Below are 18,549 nucleotides of genomic sequence, written 5' to 3' on the forward strand. Positions count from 1 at the left end.
TATCGAATCTAGAAATTGAAGTTTCACATTTAGTGGAATGGGTAATTTATATTGGGAATTAAAGGTGCTTCCACCGAGAAGTAAATTTGTAGCAATTCCTGTAGATGCTGTGGGTAAAACAGTACTAATACGACCTCTAATATAATGTATTAAAACTTTATAAAGATATGGCTTCAGGCTCTGAGGGCCAGTTCCTGCCTCAAACCTCGCCATCCCGGGAAACAGCTCCGGGAAACAGCTCGGGGATGGTGCAGTCCTTGGCAAAGCAACCCAGGACTCAGTGGGTCCACGCTCCGAGGGTGGGTTCCTGCCTCAAACCTCACCCTTACTGGAAACAGCTCCAGGTCGTGACGTTACACCCAGGGTTTTTATATAAATAGATTTCCTAGGGCAGTGGTCAGCAAACGCATTAGTCAACAGAGCCAAATATCAACAGTACAACAATTGAAATTTCTTTTGAGAGCCAAATTTTAAACATAAACTATATAGTTAGGTACATTGTTATTAACTTAATTAGAGTACTCCTATGCTGGCCTTTGCTAAAAACATCTTCAATCTGATTGAGGTATGTTCGCTGAGGTCGACCCCTTCCAACTCTCCCATCCACACTCGTCATGTATACTTGTTTCGTCTATCTCCTTTCGTTCATCCTCTCTATATGTCCAAACCATCTCAACATACCTTTCTCAATCCTCGACACTATATCTTCTTTCACTCCACAACGTTCCCAAAAATTAACTTAATAAACTTTACTTAAAGTTTTAAGTCAACTTCGCATTGTACGTGCGCGCCCCCGTGTGGTATTTTGTGGAAGAGCCACACTCAAGGTGCCAAAGAGCCGCATGTGGCTTTTGAGCCGCGGTTTGCTGACCACTGTCCTAGGGCAAAGGAAACTAAGGAAAAAGTAAACAAATGGGACTACATCAAAATAAAAAGCTTCTGCACAGCAAAGGACACCATCAACCAAATGAAAAGGGAGCCCATGGTATGGGAGAACATATCTGGCAATGATACATCTGATAATATATATAAGAAACTCATAGAACTTAATAAAAGGAAGACAAATAATCCAATTTATAAATGGGCAAAGGACCTAAATAGACACTTCTCCAAAGGAGACATACATATGGCCAAGAGACATATGAAAAAATGCTCTAAGTCACTAATCATCAGAGAAATGCAAATTAAAATGATAATGAGGTATCATCTCACACCTGTCAGAATGGCTACCATCAACAAATCAACAAATGATAAATGCTGTTGAGGATATGGAGAAAAGGGAACCCTAGTACATTGCTGATGAGAATACAGACTGGTGCAGCCATTATGGAAAACAGTACGGAGTATCCTCAAAAAATTAAATATGGAACTGCCATTTGACCCAGTGATCCCACTTCCAGGAATATATCCTAAGATACCCGAAATACCAATCAGAAAGAATGTATGCATCCCTATAGTCATAGCAGCACAATTTACAATAGCTAAGATTTGGAAACAGCCCAAGTGCCCATCAGTAGATGAGTGGATAAAAAAGCTGTGATACATTTACATCATGGAATTCTATTCAGCAGTAAAAAAGAAGAATCTCTTACTCTTTGAGACAACAGGGAGGGAAAGGTAAGAGTATTATGTTAAGCAAAGTAAACCAGTCAGAGAAAGACAATTATCACATGATCTCACTCATATGTGAAATCTAACAAAATAAATTGATGAACAAAACAGATCCAGAGACATAGAAGCTTGGAACCGACTGTGGAATCTCAAAGGGAAGGTGGGGGAGGGTGGGGGAGTGGGAAGAGATTAACCAAAGTATTTGTATGCATAAATGCATAACTCATGGACACATAATAGGGTGGGGAAGACCTGGGGGGTGGGGAGGTGGTAGTGGAGGCAGGCTAGAAGAGGTCAATGGGGGAAAAATGGAGACGTATATAATATTTTCAACAATAAAGATTTAATAAATAAACAAATAAGAAAATAAAAAACATTTTCAGCCAGAAAAACCCTAACCAAGGATACATTTTTTTAGTAATCTCAGAAACCTGGATTATTTGTAAGTAATGTGACTGAAGATATAAACTACTTTTAGAGTAGAATGTGCAGGAATTAGGAAATAACTTCATGTGTAAAATATAACCTCATCTTATTCCCTTAAGTGAAAATTTTGGAATTCTATATTAATATGATTCATGAATTAACCATACTGTGAAATGATAAAAAGTTCTTTTCAAGCTTGGTTATGAATAACGAAAAGCCACATAACCTAGAATCATAATATTCTTAAAATAACTTACCAGAACCTATCAAAGATTCAATAACCCAAGTAGTGTGACCAATTGAAACTATGAGTCAAGGTAGTTGGAAATGGTGGTGAGGCAGGAGCTACAGCAAGTATAAATAATTAGCAATGGTCATGTTACTCAAGTCTATGAGAACAACTCAGAACAGAAAAGGTTACAAGAACCAATTTTTCATAGGTTTTACTCTGGCTTATTAAAATCATAAAGATCTGGCAAGAAACTTCAGGCATCAAGTTAGGGGAAACTCTAGAAAGGTAAAATATGACAACTGTCTTGTGTGCTATTTAAAATCCTCACCCAAGGATATGTTTTCTTTTTTAATTATTATTAATTTTAGAGAGAGAGGGGAAGGAAAAGGGAGGGAGGGGAAAAGAGAAAAAATGAGACAGAGAGACAGATATATTGGTTGCCTCCTGACCAGGGATCAAACCCGAAACGTAGGTATGTAACCTGACCAGGAATTGAACTGCAACCTTTTTGGACAAAGTTTGAACCAACTGAGCCAGGTAGTCAGGGTGACACCGTTTTTTTTTTATTAGGGGTAGTGCCCAAACCAGTAAGTCTTATAATCACAGACTCTGCTAATTGTACATGAATACCCATTTATAGATTTTCTCCACTCCTCATTTTTCCAAGTTGAGGGAAGAAAAACTTGAGCTAAAATTAACGATTAGCAGATTAACCAATGCTGTTACTATCATACTAATTGCTGTCACATCCTAGAGCAGTGATGGCGAACCTTTTGAATGCGTGTCAGCATTTTGAAAAACCCTAACTTAATTCTGGTGCCGTGTCACATATAGAAATTTTTTGATATTTGCAACCATAGTAAAACAAAGACTTATATTTTTGATATTTGTTTTATATATTTAAATGCCATTTAACAAAGAAAAATCAACCAAAAAAATGAGTTCGTGGTGTCATAAGTTCGCCATCACTGGCCTAGAGGAAATGAAACTTGGTGGATGGAAGGGAGAGAGGGAGGTTGGATATGTATCTGTGCCGGAAGCCTAAAGCTCTGAACTTTGAATTATTCTGTATTCTGAATCATTAAATAACTTGACAATGAATTATTACCAAATGAATAAAGTAGATTTTCCTTGAAAAAATTAAATTAAAATGTTTTATTTTAATCACTATTTAATAGCACCAACTTTATAATTAACCTTCATTTAAAAGCTCAAAAAGAAAATAGTAGGTTGGGGGTTAGGAATGTGAAGGGATTGAGTTAAAAGAGGTACAAAAAGAGAAAGAACTCATGGGCATGAACAACAGTGTGGTGATTACAGACAAGGGTAGGTGGAAAAGGGTATAGGTCACCTAAATGGTGATGGAGAAAAATAAAATAGAATAAAAAGAAAACAGTAATATTACACTTCAACCATCCTTTCAGCATCCTTACAGACTACAGAGGATGGATACTAACTTAATGAGAAACAAGACTCTAGCATTGTAAGGACAGAAGTGAATGACAAATTCAGTAAAATCGTGGTCTCTGAGCATCCTGGGGTTTTCATTTCTATTTCTTCTATATTCTAACCAATTTTGTCCACATTTCTATAATTCTCCATTACCCTAAATATAGCATAAGACTTCAGTTTAGTCTTCCAGTAATAATACGTATAAAAGCAAGCTCTGAATCCAGCCACAAAGTTATAAATTATGTATCAGATAATATAAGTTTTTACATATATACACACACCAGAAAATTTGTGTTGACATTAAAAGAATATACATTTATTAGAAGCGTATTTTGAAAAATGTCCCCAACTATTTAAACTGTCAAACCCATGACATATGTACGTTAAATTATAACCCAAATTTTTCAAATTGAGGTATATCCAATATGCTGGTTCTAGTTAAATACAACATATTAAACAGTTCAATGTATCTATCCGACCAATAAGGAAAAAGGAAAATAAATCTTACCTGGTAGTTTCTTTTCTCAGATAATGTATGTCCATCAGTCCTCACCATAGAGTCGTGTCCTTTCCTCACAGTACTGGAGGCAATCAAACAGAACTGTCACTCAAGGGTCGTGTCACAGGAAGGACCGCCCACCAGTTCTCCCTCTAGAGTGGAATTATCCAAAAGCCATCAAAATTACTAACATGTAAATATATGAACAGTAACAAAAATATCCAATATTATACATAGAAAACAAAACAAAAAGTACTTTTTAAATATTCTACCTGATCTTCCTCTGAACTATCTGGGGAGAGCTAGACGGGCAGTCATACTTTGAGATAGAAATTATTAAATATGAAAAACTCTTCCTTCCCACTTCTCTCTACAGTTAAAACTGTCCGCCAGACCTCATACACAAGGTAGAAACTTATAAAAATGGAGTTGACAAAAATGTTCAGCTCTCAGCTGACATTTTTTCTATTAAATGTTCTTCTGTTAGTCTCAGAAATATCGAATAATTCAGATTTAGTCGATATTTCTGAGACTTAAAAATCCCTCTCTTCCAAATACTTTATATAGTACTCATTCAGTTTATGATGTTTATTCCTATGCGATATAATGAAATATATGTTCTTATGACTAGTACATGAAATCCAAATCAATAGTTATTAAAATTTACTTCAATGAAGAGTAGTAACATATGTTAACTTCCTGAAGCCTTTCTCCTTCAATCCTCCAATTTCATACACATTCTAATAGAATTTGCTTTACTACAATAGGGAAGAAAAATAAGGGGGCTCATGTCTTAACCTCAATAAAGAAAAATAAGTCCAAAATGACTAGGCACATCAGATACAAAAAATTCAGTGTAGCAGAAGTGATAGTCGCTAGAGATGTTAACTTAAAAAATGTAAACTGAAAATGAGATAAAAACCAAAAATGGCATATACAAAAAAAAATGGAAGCACAGATTTTATAAACAAATATCTCTCACCAAAGTTTTAGTAAAATGTTTACCCTAGGAAAGTAGTAAGTGTATCTAATCCTACCTAATAAAGAGGGAATATGCTAACTGACTGCCACGCCCTCAAAGATGGCAACGCCCACAGCCAATAAGGAGGGAATATGCTAATTGACTGTCACACCCTCAAAGATGGCGGCGCCCACAGCCACAAGATGGCCAGCAGGGGAGGGCAGTTGTGGGCGACCAGGCTGGCAGGGGAGGGCAGTTGGGGGCGACGAGGCCAGTAGGGGAGCAGTTAGGCGTCGATCAGGCTGGCAGGGGAGTGGTTAGGGGGTGATCAGGCTGGCAGGCAGAAGTGGTTAAGGCAATCAGGCAGGCGGGCAGGCAGGCAGGCAGGTGAGCGGTTGGGAGCCAGCAGTCCTGGATTGTGAGAGGGATGTCCGACTGCCCACAGAGATTGGGTCTAAAGCAGTGGTTTGCAAACTGCGGCTCGCAGGCCACATGCAGCTCTTTGGCCCCTTGAGTGTGGCTCTTCCTAAGCCTTAGGAGTACCCTAAGTAAGTTAGTAACAATGTACCTACCTATATAGTTTAAGTTTAAAAACTTTGGCTCTCAAAAGAAATTTCAATCGTTGTACTGTTGATATTTGGCTCTGTTGACTAATGAGTTTGCTGACCACTGATCTAAACCAGCAGTCAGACATTCCCCGAAGGGTCCCAGATTGGAGAGGGTGCAGGCTAGGTTGAGGGACACCCTCCTCCTCCAGTGCATGAATTTCCTCTAGTGATCTAATAATAGTTGCTAACCATTAAAATTACATTCAAATTTAGAGCAATTATTTAACATCATAAGAAATATACTTTGGGAGAGGATAAGAGAAACACCTACTTTAAATTCATAAAAAGTAAGAATCAATTTTATTAAAATCAACACACACATACATACACATACATATGGACTACCTCCAAAAAGCAATCTAATAAGATGGGCAGAAACATTTTCAAGGAAAACAAGTCATTAAGAATTAAAGTTTTAAAAAGAATCCACATAATGAAAACCTGTATTTTGCCTTGTTTTATTACAGAGTTAGTCAAGCTACTTAACTTTTATTATCTTACATTGTATATGTTTGGTGAAATATTTCAAGATGCCTGACTCTAAGGCAAAAATGTAACAAACAGCCCATTACCAAATTTAAATGTACCACTGGCATTAAGTTTTTCTTTCTCAAATATAACAAACGAGAAAAGTTTGTTTTTTTAAGCCATAAGTAAGTATAATTACTGCTATAAATGTAATCCCTAACATCTAGTAAGGAATTAGGTTATTCATAAAGAAAAATTATATCAAGTAAATTGGATGTCCAAGAATAGTTAAGTGACACACATTCAGCTCTAATTTAAATTTTCATGATTGTTACAAAATGAGAGCAACACTGTTTTACTATGCATTCCCCAAACAACATTAACCCTGTTTTAATGTTAGTGTTTTATAGTATTAATAGACTTTAAAACAGTATTGGCCTTACTATTAATGTATTCATGGCAACTCTGAAGTCAATGTGTAATAGTTGGATTTTCCATTGTTTCTTATAAAATAAAAATGTGTTTCTTCTTAAATAAGTTGAAAGTCCATGCATTTTCTTCAAATTATGCTAGTTTCATCAAAAGTTACAAATTTAAAATCGGGTAAGGCATTTTTCAACAGTATAACTTAACTATATAAAACAGATAATTATTACTATATATGCTAAATAACTTAATTAAAAATAAAAGTTAATATTTATTCTGTAAATTTACCAGGTAAATGAAAAATAACTCTGGAATACTATAAATTTTAATACAAAGGGAAATACTGTTTTGTTTCCCTCTTAGGATAACTTCAAATATTTCATGGCTTAAGGTTTCAAGCAATATCACTATATGCTTTAACCAATACAGGAACAGATATTCTATACTGAAAAATAACTAAGAATTCATTATCTCCTTTTAGTAAAAACAAAGAGAAAAAGAAATAAACGCACTCTATTTTCTTCCAGGTAAACATGACAGCTAACATTTGTTACCACTATCTTGCATTAAGTAAAAATGTTCAGTAATAGATTGTCTTGATACTTGTCATATTTGGAATGAAATGATGTGCAATAGATTAAAGAAGATGTGAGTATGCATGTGAAGTACAGTATGTGAAAGGCAGCAAACATGAGAGAACATGCACTCCAACTGCCTAAATTTATTAAAGTTTATACACTGGTTTTCCCAAAAGTCCGACAAATATTCAAAAAGCCAGAAAAGACAAATATTTACAAAACCAAAATGAAATCGTCTATAAGGCAGGGATACCTTCCAAGATAAAAAACAAAACAGGAACAAAACACAGAGACTGCATTTACCCTCCTACCTTAAAAAAGCAGAAAACTAGACAAAATATGTGAAACTAATTTTCAGACACTGGACATTATGTAAGGGCAGAGATCTTCAAGAGAAAAAAAAATGAAGTAACCCTATTGCCTGCAGAGTTATGAGGCTGAATGAAACAGGGAAGGGAGAGATGGGACCCATTCAGAGCCCAATGGTCTCACTGAATTAAAGAGTTCAGAGTTAGGGGAGACACCAAGGCAGCTAGAATTTGCAGAACTAATGAAGAGAAGGAAGCTGCAGGGGCAAAGAACTCCAAAGATCAAGAGAGAGATTCTCCTTAAGGTTTTGGCTGAGTAATGATCTGTGCATGCATGTGAAAAAAAGGATTGAGTCTGGAGAAAAAAGCCTCTGAAAAGTAGCAGTCAGGCCCTGGCCTGTTACTCAGTGGTTAGTATGTCAGCCCACGGACTGAAGGGTTTTGGGTTCAATTCCTGGTCAAGGGGGCATACCTTGTTTGCAGGTTTGATCTGCAGCCCTAATCGGGGTGGAAGGCAACAAATCAATGTGTCTCTCTCACATAAATGTTCTTTTTCTCTCAGCCTCCTCCCTCCCTTCCATTCTCTCTAAAAATCAATCGAAGAAATACCTTCAGGTGAGGATTAGGAAAAAAAAAAAAAGTAGTCAGAACATTCCCAGGACCTTCTGTTACCATTAATCAGAAGGTAATTAATGCCTTATAAGATTTATATGAGTATGTTTTATACAATAGGATGTTCTGAAACAGCACTAACAAAGCTTAAAAGCGCTGGGCCAGCGTGGCTCAATGATTCAGCATTGACCTATGAACCAGGAGGTCATGGTTCGATTCCCCATCAGGGCACATGCCCAGTTGCAGCCTCAATCCCCAGTATGAGGTGTGAAGGAGGCAGCCAATCAATGATTCTCTGTCATCATTGATGTTTCTCTCTCTCCCCCCATCCCTTCCACTCTGTAATCTATCCTCCTATCTAATAAAAGAGTAATATGCAAATTGACCATCACTCCAACACAAGATGGCCACCCCCATGTGGACACAAGATGGCTGGCAGTGGAGGGCAGTTGTGGGCGATCAGGCCAGCAGGGGAGGGCAGTTGGGGGGAACCAGGCCTGCAGGAAAGGGCAGTTAGGGGTGATCAGGCCAGCAGAGGAGCGGGTAGGGGCAATCAGGCAGGCAGGCAGGCGAGCGGTTGGGAGCCAGCAGTCCTGGATTGTCCCAGATTGGAGGTTGCAGGCTGGGCTGAGGGACATACACCCCCATGCACAAATTTCATGCACCGAGCCTCTAGTATATATATATATATATATAAAAGACTAAGCAACCACCCAACTAGTAGCTATGACCACCAGGGGGCAGATGCTCCAACCAGTAGAGGAGGGAGCCTGATTCCTCATGGAATCCGCTATGGGTTAGGTTGATGCTGGGGCACTGTCTGTCCCAAATCTACTTCACCCGTACCCCGGACACAGAGAGGAGGGAGCCTTAGTTGGGGGTGCATCACCTCTGGCAATTCAGGACCCCTTAGGGGATGTCGGAGAGCCGGTTTCAGCCCAATCCCCACAGGCCAGGCCGAGGGGACCCTACTGGTGCACCAATCCATGCACCAGGCCTCTAGTCCTATATAATAAAGATCTAATATGCAAATGGTCATCACACTGTCAGGCTTTAACGGCTCAGACACTCAACACTGGAGAGAGAGGAATGGGGACCAGTCAGGCACAAATGAGCTCACGAGAGAGGAATGAGGACCCCAACTGCCCTACTTTTCAGGCCTGGTCCCTCCCAACTGCCCTCCCCTGCCAGCCATCTTGTGTCCACATGGGGGTGGCCATCTTGTGTTGGAGTGATGGTCAATTTGCATATTACTCTTTTATTAGATAGGAGGATAGATTACAGAGTGGAAGGGATGGGGGGAGAGAGAGAAACATCAATGATGACAGAGAATCATTGATTGGCTGCCTCCTTCACACCTCATACTGGGGATTGAGGCTGCAACTGGGCATGTGCCCTGATGGGGAATCGAACAACGACCACCTGGTTCATAGGTCAATGCTGAATCATTGAGCCACGCTGGCCCAGCGCTTTTAAGCTTTGTTAGTGCTGGTTCAGAACATCCTATTGTATAAAACATACTCATATAAATCTTATAAGGCATTAATTACCTTCTGATTAATGGTAACAGAAGGTCTGGGGAACGTTCTGACTACAAATGAGCTAGCAAGAGAGAAATGGGGACCAGCCAAGCTGTGGCCCAGGAGAGGGACAAACCCACGCCCCACGGTCCTGTGCGACAGCGCCTGCACCTGCAGCCCAGGAAAGGAACAAGCTGCCCACCCCGCAGTCCTGGGTGCCAGTGCCTATGGCTGCAGGCCCGGGAGAGGGACAAGCTGCCCACCCTGCGGTCCCGGGTGCCTGCGGCTGTGGCCCAGGCAAAACTGCCCACCCATGGTCCCCTGCAGCTGCGGCCGGCGCGAGCAAAGCCGGCCTGGGTCCTTGGTGCCTGTGGTCAGCCAGAGGGAGGGAAGCCTGGGTCCTAGATGCTTGCGACCAGCCGGAGGAGGGAATTCTGGGTCCTAGGTGCGGGGCAAGGCAGAGGTGGTTAGGGGCAATCAGGCCAGCAAGGGAGCAGTTAGGGGCGATCAGGCAGGCAGGCAGAGGTGGTTAGGGGTGATCAGGCAGGCAGGCAGGCGAGCGGTTAGGAGCCAGCAATCCCAGATTGCGAGAGGCAGTTGGACATCCCCTGAGGGGTCCTGGATTTGAGACGGTGCAGGCTGGGCTGAGGGACCTCCCCACCCCCCAACGCATGAATTTCATGCACCGCGTCTCTAGTATATATATAAAAAGCTTAAAACCTAACCTCAGAAGGATCAAGGTAATTCTAAGTACACCTGTACCCCCAACAATCTATCTATATATATAAAAGGCTAATATGCAAAGTGTCCCCTCAGGAGTTCGATTGGGAGAATGGGAGTTCAATTGCTCGCTACGATGTGCGGTGACCACCAGGGGGTGGCGTGGAACATGGCTAGCGACCAGTGGTGATGGCAGGGTGCTGAGGGAGTGGGGGAAGGAGGAGGTGGGGAACCTGATCCACCCCGATCGCTGGCCAGGCCTAGGGACCTTACCTGTGCATGAATTTCATGCACCGGGCCTCTAGTATATATATAAAAGGACAATATGCTAAGTGTCCGACTGGTTGCAATAATGCTCACTGACCACCAGGGAGCAGACACTCAATGCAGGAGCTGTCGTGATGCACACTGGCCATTTACAGAGAAATGGCACCGTGTCCACAAAGCAACACTTGGCTTCCCCCAAGTGGGACACAGGCCAGGCAACCACCTCAGAGCAACAGCCCACCAAATCACAGCCGACGCCGCCGAGACCCCATGGCACAAAATGCGGCCCACAGCCCAGCCCAGCCCAGCCCAGAAATGGTGGCTGTGGGCTCCGAGTAATGATGTCACATAGCAATGCCCAGCTTCCTCTCCCTAGCAACAGGCCATTTAACAATAAGTGGCACCACGGACCTGGTGCCCACAAAGCAACACTCGGGCTTCACCCAAGTGGGACACTGGCCCCACCACCACCCTGAAGTTACACCCCACCAAATTGCAGCCAACACTGCCAAGACCTCATGGAGCAAAATGTGGCCCACAGCCCAGCCAACCCACCCTGGCTGTGGGCTCTGGGTAACATCCAGCTGCCTCTCCCTAGCGACTAGCCTCCTTGCAGTTTCTTCAGCCCAGAAACATGACTTGCTTTATTGCCAGGTGCAAACATGTCACACTTTAACCAAATGTCTGTGAAGCATTTTCCCGTGTCTCATCTCATTTGATCCTCACAGAAGTCCTGGAGTAGGTAGACAGGAGACTTCATGGAATCCTATTTTCTTTTCATTAGCCGGAAAAACGGATTTAGAAAGCTTAAAAACTTGACCTGACTGAAAAGAAGAAATAGTGGACCTTGAAAATGACTTCAGGTTTTCTCACTGCGCAGAAATATAGTTAAACACTGCTGCAGTTAAATATTTTACCCTTTGTTCTCCCTGCGTGATATACGATAATAATCTGCTTTGTTTTGATATTTACTCCTATGTTGCTGACAATTACCCAAAAGAGAAGTTGGGGTGCTTCACTGGGCTGGAAAAAGTTTAGCTAAATCAAAAAGCAGGTCTAATTAAGCAAGTTTATCTATATATATAAAGCTCTTGTTGGTGCCAATTGCACGCGTGTTTTGATCTGTCATTGTTGATCATGAATCTGGTTGACACTTCTATTATAGAGAAAGGGTGAATAGCAATATTAAAATATTTCTTCTAATTAATTTCCTTTCAATGTGCACGAATCCGTGCACCAAGCCACTAGTATTTAAAATAATACCACACTCAAGCATAAAATAATGTTAGATTTATAGTCTCAATTATACTGTGCTGACTTCTGGCTATAATAATGTACTATAGTTGATGACATTATAACCATATAAAGTAAGATGACATCACTATAGGAATAGGTGATAGGTACATGGGATTTCTCTGTACTATTTTTGTACCTTCTTATGAGTTTATAATTATTTTAAAGTTAAAGATTTTTACAAGGTCAAATTGATCTAGAGAAGGGGTTGGGAATGTCCAGCCCATGGGCCCTATAAGGCCTGCAAAATCACTTGGTCTGGCTCTGCCAAGGCATTAGGGGCTAGTTAATTAAATGTTTTACCAAATATAGCAGGCTAATTTTCAAGTTGATAATTTTGTATGGCCTGCAAATGATGCTATAAATATCCAAATGGCCCAACTATTAACCAAGAATTCTAAATCCAGCTAAAATATCTTTCAAAAATAAAGGCAAATATAGCCACTTTGGAAGAATTTGGCAGTTTTTAATAAAATTAAACTTAAATACAATCCAGCAATTGTGCCCCTGGGTATTTACCAAAGTCAACTAAAAACTTAGGTTCATACCACAATCTATACCTGAGTGTTTATACCAATGAAGGCATCCTTCAAGAGGTGAATAAACAAAACAGAACATCTACACTAATAAAAGAGAAACATGCAAATTGGTGTCACTCGCTATACCTACCAGCCGATCAGGGCAAGTATGCAAATTAACGCAACAAAGATGGTGGTGGCCACGGAGCTGGAGGCTTGGGTTGCCCCCAGCGATGGAGGAAGCCAAGTTTCCAGCCAACCCTGGCCACCGCTCAAGGGAGAGAACAACACGCAGGCGCGGCCAGGAGCCTGAGAGATCAAAACAGAGGGGTGCCTGCTCCAAGCCTCTGCGGCGTGGCTGGGGGCAGGCCCCCAGTGGACACACACACACACAGGGTGCCTGCTCCGAGCCTCCGACGTGGCTGAGGGCAGGACCCCAGCGGGGATGGACACACACACACACACACACACACACACACACACACACACACACTCCCGGGGCGCCTGCTCCGAGCCTCTGTGGCACGGCTAGTGGAAGCCAACAGTGGACACACACACACACACACACACACACACACAGGGCAACTGCTCCTAGGCTACGTGGTGCGGCTGGGGGCAGGCCCCAGTGGACACACACACACACACACACACACACACACACACAGTGCCTGCTCCAAGCCTCTGCTGCCAGTCTGTGGCTAAGCCATCAATAGGACATCTACTGAGGGCTCCTGGACTGTGAGAGGGGGCAGGCTGGGCTGAGGGACCCCCACACCCCACTGCACAAATTTCGTGCACCAGGCCTCTAGTTATACAATAAAATTCTATTCAACAATAAAAAACAACAAGCTATTAATTCATACAACATGGATAAATCTTAAATGCATTTTGCTAAGGGAAAGAAACTCGACCAAAAAGGCTATACATTAAATGTTTCCATTCAAATAATATTCTGAAAAGGCAAAACAGATTAGTGGTGCCAGGGAACTGAAGAGGGGTACAGGGAGCAATTGAAAAAGAGGATAGACAGAGTTGCACCACCAGCAGACTGAGGGAAGGGAGTAGGTAGCCCATCCGTATGCAGGCCACTGGGGACTGAAGAATGCGCTCCCATCCCACTTCCCAGGTATGTGAACCTGTAAAATTATGACTTCCAAGATGATATAGTATATTTTAATTGTAGGGGTTCTATTTCCCCAGTCTTTGTCCCATCCAGGCTTTTTTACTTCAATTGGTCCATACAGAGAAAGATCTGGTGACTTCCCTGAGAGACTATATTAAGGCAGAAGAAGATAAATTAGAAGAAATATAAAAATGGGCAGAGAAGTTAGATCGGCTAGCTAGCACGATAAAAGATCCAGAAGGATTTGTCAGGCACCCAGTAAATGCATTCAAGTTAATGAAACATCTGAACACTGAGTGGAGTGAGTTGGAGAACCTAATCCTCAAGGATATGTCAGATGGCTTTATCTCTAACCTAACCATTCAGAGACAGTACTTCCCTAATGATGAAGATCAGGTTGGGGCAGCCAAAGTTCTATTGTGTCTCCTGGACATCTACAATTTGAATACAGATACTATTTCAAAAGTAATCTTCCAGGAGTAAAACACAAATCTTTTCTAATAGTTGAGAACTGTTTTGAGTTGGATAAAATGGCCTATACAGAAGATTATTACTATACAGAACTGTGAATTGAACAAGCACTCAGGAAGCTGGATGAAGGTGAGGTTTCTACCACTAATAAAGTCTCTGTTCTAGATTATTTGAGCTATTTGGTGTACCAGCAGGGAGACCTCGATAAGGCACTTTTGCTTACAAAGAAGCTTCTTGAACTAGATCCTGAACATCAGAGAGCTCATGGTAATTTAAAATATTTTAAGTATATAATGGCTAAATAAAAAGATGGTAATAAGTCTGCTTCAGATTACCAATCTGATCAGAAAACCATGCTGAAGAAGAAAGGGATTGCTATATTACGTGCCAGAGACAGAAGTAAGAAATGCTGTGCAGTGGGGAGGGTATCAAAATGACTCCACCGAGATAGAAAAAACTCTTTTGCCACTACCATGATGGAAACTGGAAACCTAAATTTATTCTGGATCCAGCCAAACAGTAGCATGAGTGGTACAAAAGTGGTATTATTCATTTCCATTATATTATTTGATACAGAAATTGAGTGTCAAAGATCTAGCAAAACCAAGAATAAATAACTTTTTTTCTATCCTCAATTTACTATAACTCTGTATCTTTTCCTTTCTAAGATTACAGAAATTATAATTGATATGGCAATAACACCACATCACAATGGAGTTGTTAACTAAGCTGTATTTATGCCAGTTTTTCCTCAACACAAGTAACAAATCATGCAAATGTGTTTTTAAAATTTTATTTCTATAGGTGACATTGGTTAATAACATTATATATGTAAATAGGTTTTAAACTTTTAATTATGACAATTATAGATGAGATTTTTATTTCACACTGAACAAATTTGTTTCAGCATCTTCCAGAAAAAGTTTCCTATGTACTTTGGAGCCCTTTAGTCTCAGAGGCTAAACAAAAACCAACTGTTTCATTCATCTATATTTTTATCTGAAAGAATACTTAAAGTATTTTTATTCCCTTTTAGGTACATTATTACTAGGAATATATAATTAGGCACAAGCATTTTGTGAATTTGAAATAATATCATAGTTTTTTTATTTCAACCTACATCATTTACCTTAATAAGAAAAACTTAATGTAAATGCAATCCTATAAACTGTTTAGTGTAGAAATTCTTCTTTTGTGAGAAAGATTACCTTTAATGCTCTTGCCTTTTTTTTTTACCATCAGCTTGTTTTTAAAACATTGTTTAGTCTTCATTGTAAAGTACAACATGCCATCGCTTTCATAAAGAGATGGTTAAATAAACACTAGGCATATTTTTGTCTTTTAATACACAGAAGTTGTCACATTTCTTTTTTTTTAAAATGTACTTTATTGATGTTTTTACAGAGAGGAAGGGAGAGAGAGAGTTAGAAATATCGATGAGAGAGAAACATCGATCTGCTGCCTCCTGCACACCCCCCACTGGGGATGTGCCCGCAACCAAGGTACATGCCCTTGACTGGAATCGAACCTGGAACCCTTCAGTCCGCAGGCCTATGCTCTATCCACTAAGCCAAACCAATCAGAGCTCTAATTTCTTCTTTATAGGTCCATAAAGTAAATACATTTTGGGCTTTGCAGGCCATACAGTCTATCAAAAACACTCAACTCTGATGTTGTAGTGCAAAAGCAGCCATTAAAAATACAGAAACGATGTGGCTATGTTCCAATAAACTTTATTTCCAAAAGCAGGTAGCAGGCTGAATTTGGCCAATGGCATTATTTGCTGATCCTAGTTATATTATAAAGGTTGAATTATCAGAATATTCGTACTGCAAAATGTCCTTCAAGTTAGAATTCTTGTTGTTACGTTTTACTTTTCCACACTGCTACTTTTTGTTTATTACCGAAAGTTACATTTTAAATGGAAAAGGTGGTCTAATAAATATGGGTGCTTTACAGGTGAATCCTTATACATTTCCACTTATAATTACACTAGGGGCCTGGTGCACGAAATTTGTGCACCAGCGGGGTCCCTCAGCCTGGCCTATAGGATCGGGCCAAAACCGGTTCTCTGACATACCCCGGGGGGTCCCAGATTGCAAGAGGGCACAGGCCAGGCTGAGGGACCCCACCAGTGCAAGTTCAGGGCCAAAGAGGGATGTGGGAGGTTGACCAGCCAGGGAGGGACTGCAGGAGGGCTCCAGGGCATGTCCGGCCCATCTCGCTCAGTCCTGAATGGCCACACACCAGCAGCAAGCTAACCTACCAGTCGGAGTGTCTGCCCTGTGGTGGTCAGTACATGTCATAGTGACTGGTTGACTGGTTGACTGTCTGCCCCCTCGTGGTCAGTGTACGTTGTAGCAAACAGTTGAGCAGCCTTAGCATATCATTAGCATATTACGCTTTGATTGGTTGAACAGCCGACCAGCCACTTAGCATATTAGGATTTTACTATATAGGACTAGAGGCCCAATGCACGGAATTCGGGCACTCAAGGGGAAGTCTCTCAGCCCGGCCTGCACCCTCTCAGTCCTGAAGCCATCCTGTGTTGAGCGTCTGCCCCCTGGTGGTCAGTGGGTGTCACAGAGACCAGTCGTTCTGCCCTTCGGTCAATTTGCATATTAGCCTTTTATTATCTACACTAATAAAAGAGAAACATGGTAATTGGCGTACGACCGCTACCCTTTTCATTGGCTAATCAGTGAGTATATGCAAATTAACTGTCAGCCAAGATGGCGGCGGCAGCCAGGACGGGATAAGCTGAGCCAAGCGGCATCCGCCCGGGGTTCAGCGGAGCCGAGAGGCCTCCCGGCCCGGGATCGGCGGACCCCAGAGGCCTCCCGACCCCGGAATCGGCGGAGCCTAGAGGCCTCCCGGCCCCGGAATCAACGGAGCCGAGAGGCCTCCCGGCCCCGGAATCAATGGAGCCGAGAGGCCTCCCGGCCTCCTGCATCGGCGGAGCCGAGAGGCCTCCCGGCCCGGAATCAATGGAGCCTAGAGGCCTCCCGGCCCCTGGATCGGCAGAGCCGATAGGCCTCCCGGCCCCGGAATCAATGGAGCCGAGAGGCCTCCCGCCCCGGGATCGGCGGAGCCGAGAGGCCTCCCGGCCCCTGGATCAACGGAGCCGAGAGGCCTCCCGGCCCCGGAATCAATGGAGCCGAGAGGCCTCCCAGCCCCGGAATCAACGGAATCGACAGGCCTCCCGCCCCGGGATCTGCGGAGCCGAGAGGCCTCCCGGCCCCGGAATAAACGGAGCAGAGAGGCCTCCTGGCCCCGGGATCGGCGGAGCCGAGAGGCCTCCCGGCCCCGGGATCGGCGGAGCCGAGAGGCCTCCCGGCCCCGGGATCGGCAGAGCCGAGAGGCCTCCCGGCCCCGGAATAAACGGAGCAGAGAGGCCTCCTGGCCCCGGGATCGGCGGAGCCGAGAGGCCTCCCGGCCCCGGGATCGGCGGAGCCGAGAGGCCTCCCGGCCCCCTGGATCGGCGGAGCCGAGAGGCCTCCCGGCCGCCTGGATCAGCAGAGCCGAGAGGCCTCCCGGACCCTGGATCGGCGGAGCCGAGAGGCCTCCCGGACTCTGGAATCAACGGAGCCGGGAGGCCTCCCGGCCCCGGAATCAACGGAGCCGAGAGGCCTCCCGGCCCCGGGATCAACGGAGCCCAGAGGCCTCCCGGCCCCGGGATCAGCGGAGCCGAGAGGCCTCCCGGCCGCCTGGATCAGCAGAGCCGAGAGGCCTCCCGGACCCTGGATCAGCGGAGCCGAGAGGCCTCCCGGCCCCTGGATCAACGGAGCCGAGAGGCCTCCCGGACCCTGGAATCAAAGGAGCTGGGAGGCCTCCCGGCCCCGGGATCAACGGAGCTGAGAGGCCTCCCAGCCCCGGGATCAGCGGAGCAGAGAGGCCTCCCGGCCCGGGATCAACGGAGCCGAGAGGCCTCCCGGCCCCGGGATCAACGGAGCCCAGAGGCCTCCCGGCCCCGGGATCAACGGAGCCGAGAGGCCTCCCGGCCCGGAATCAATGGAGCCGAGAGGCCTCCCGCCCTGGGATCAGCAGAGCCTGATGGAAGCCCTGTGTGTTTATGCACCCTGGGGGTTCAGAGGTCCTGTCCTAGGCAGAGGCCTATGGCGAAAATTTCGACTCTGAGAAGTAGCCTAGGGTTGGAAGGCGGCTCCTCTGACCTCAGTGCTGGAGAAGACCATTAAGCAGAAAACTAAAGAAACCGATTTTACATCATTTCCCAGGTGGAGAACTGTTGGCATATAAGCCCCTGACCAGTGCCCAGCCTCTCCTCTGTCAGTCTATCTCACTCTTAAGTACCATGTTCTTTGTTCTGTCTTAACTGCAACTCATTTTTAAACTAGATTGCCTTTAAAAGAAGACTAAATAAAGTTTCCCTTAAGTTATTTAGGTGGTGCTGGGGCTGCTGGGGGCCTGATAGAAGACACAAACACGCAACGGGGGG

At 43.5% G+C, this 18,549-nt stretch overlaps 1 protein-coding gene and 1 pseudogene across 8 annotated transcripts in view; one reads left to right on the forward strand and one right to left on the reverse strand.

The window, feature by feature from the left end:
* CNOT2 (CCR4-NOT transcription complex subunit 2) overlaps nt 1–18,549 on the reverse strand; it is a 135,861-nt gene that overhangs the window by 81,008 nt on the left and 36,304 nt on the right. For 5 of the 8 annotated variants that reach the window (XM_070409739.1, XM_070409734.1, XM_070409740.1 and 2 more), the window contains one exon: nt 4,230–4,302. The exons of 1 other annotated variant lie outside the window; for it this stretch is intronic. In XM_070409739.1, coding sequence (XP_070265840.1) covers nt 4,230–4,302 — 73 coding nt within the window. Of the gene's footprint in view, nt 1–4,229; nt 4,373–18,549 lie in introns of all 8 variants that reach the window. 2 more of the 8 variants (XM_070409735.1, XM_070409736.1) reach the window with 1 other exon arrangement.
* Nucleotides 13,646–14,738, forward strand: LOC139005237 (prolyl 4-hydroxylase subunit alpha-1 pseudogene; annotated as a pseudogene).

The sequence above is a fragment of the Myotis yumanensis genome, unplaced genomic scaffold (genome assembly GCF_028538775.1).
Source record: "Myotis yumanensis isolate MYYU_CA2020_CCGP unplaced genomic scaffold, mMyoYum1.0.hap1 SCAF_3, whole genome shotgun sequence".
In the NCBI taxonomy this organism is placed as follows: Eukaryota; Metazoa; Chordata; class Mammalia; order Chiroptera; family Vespertilionidae; genus Myotis; species Myotis yumanensis.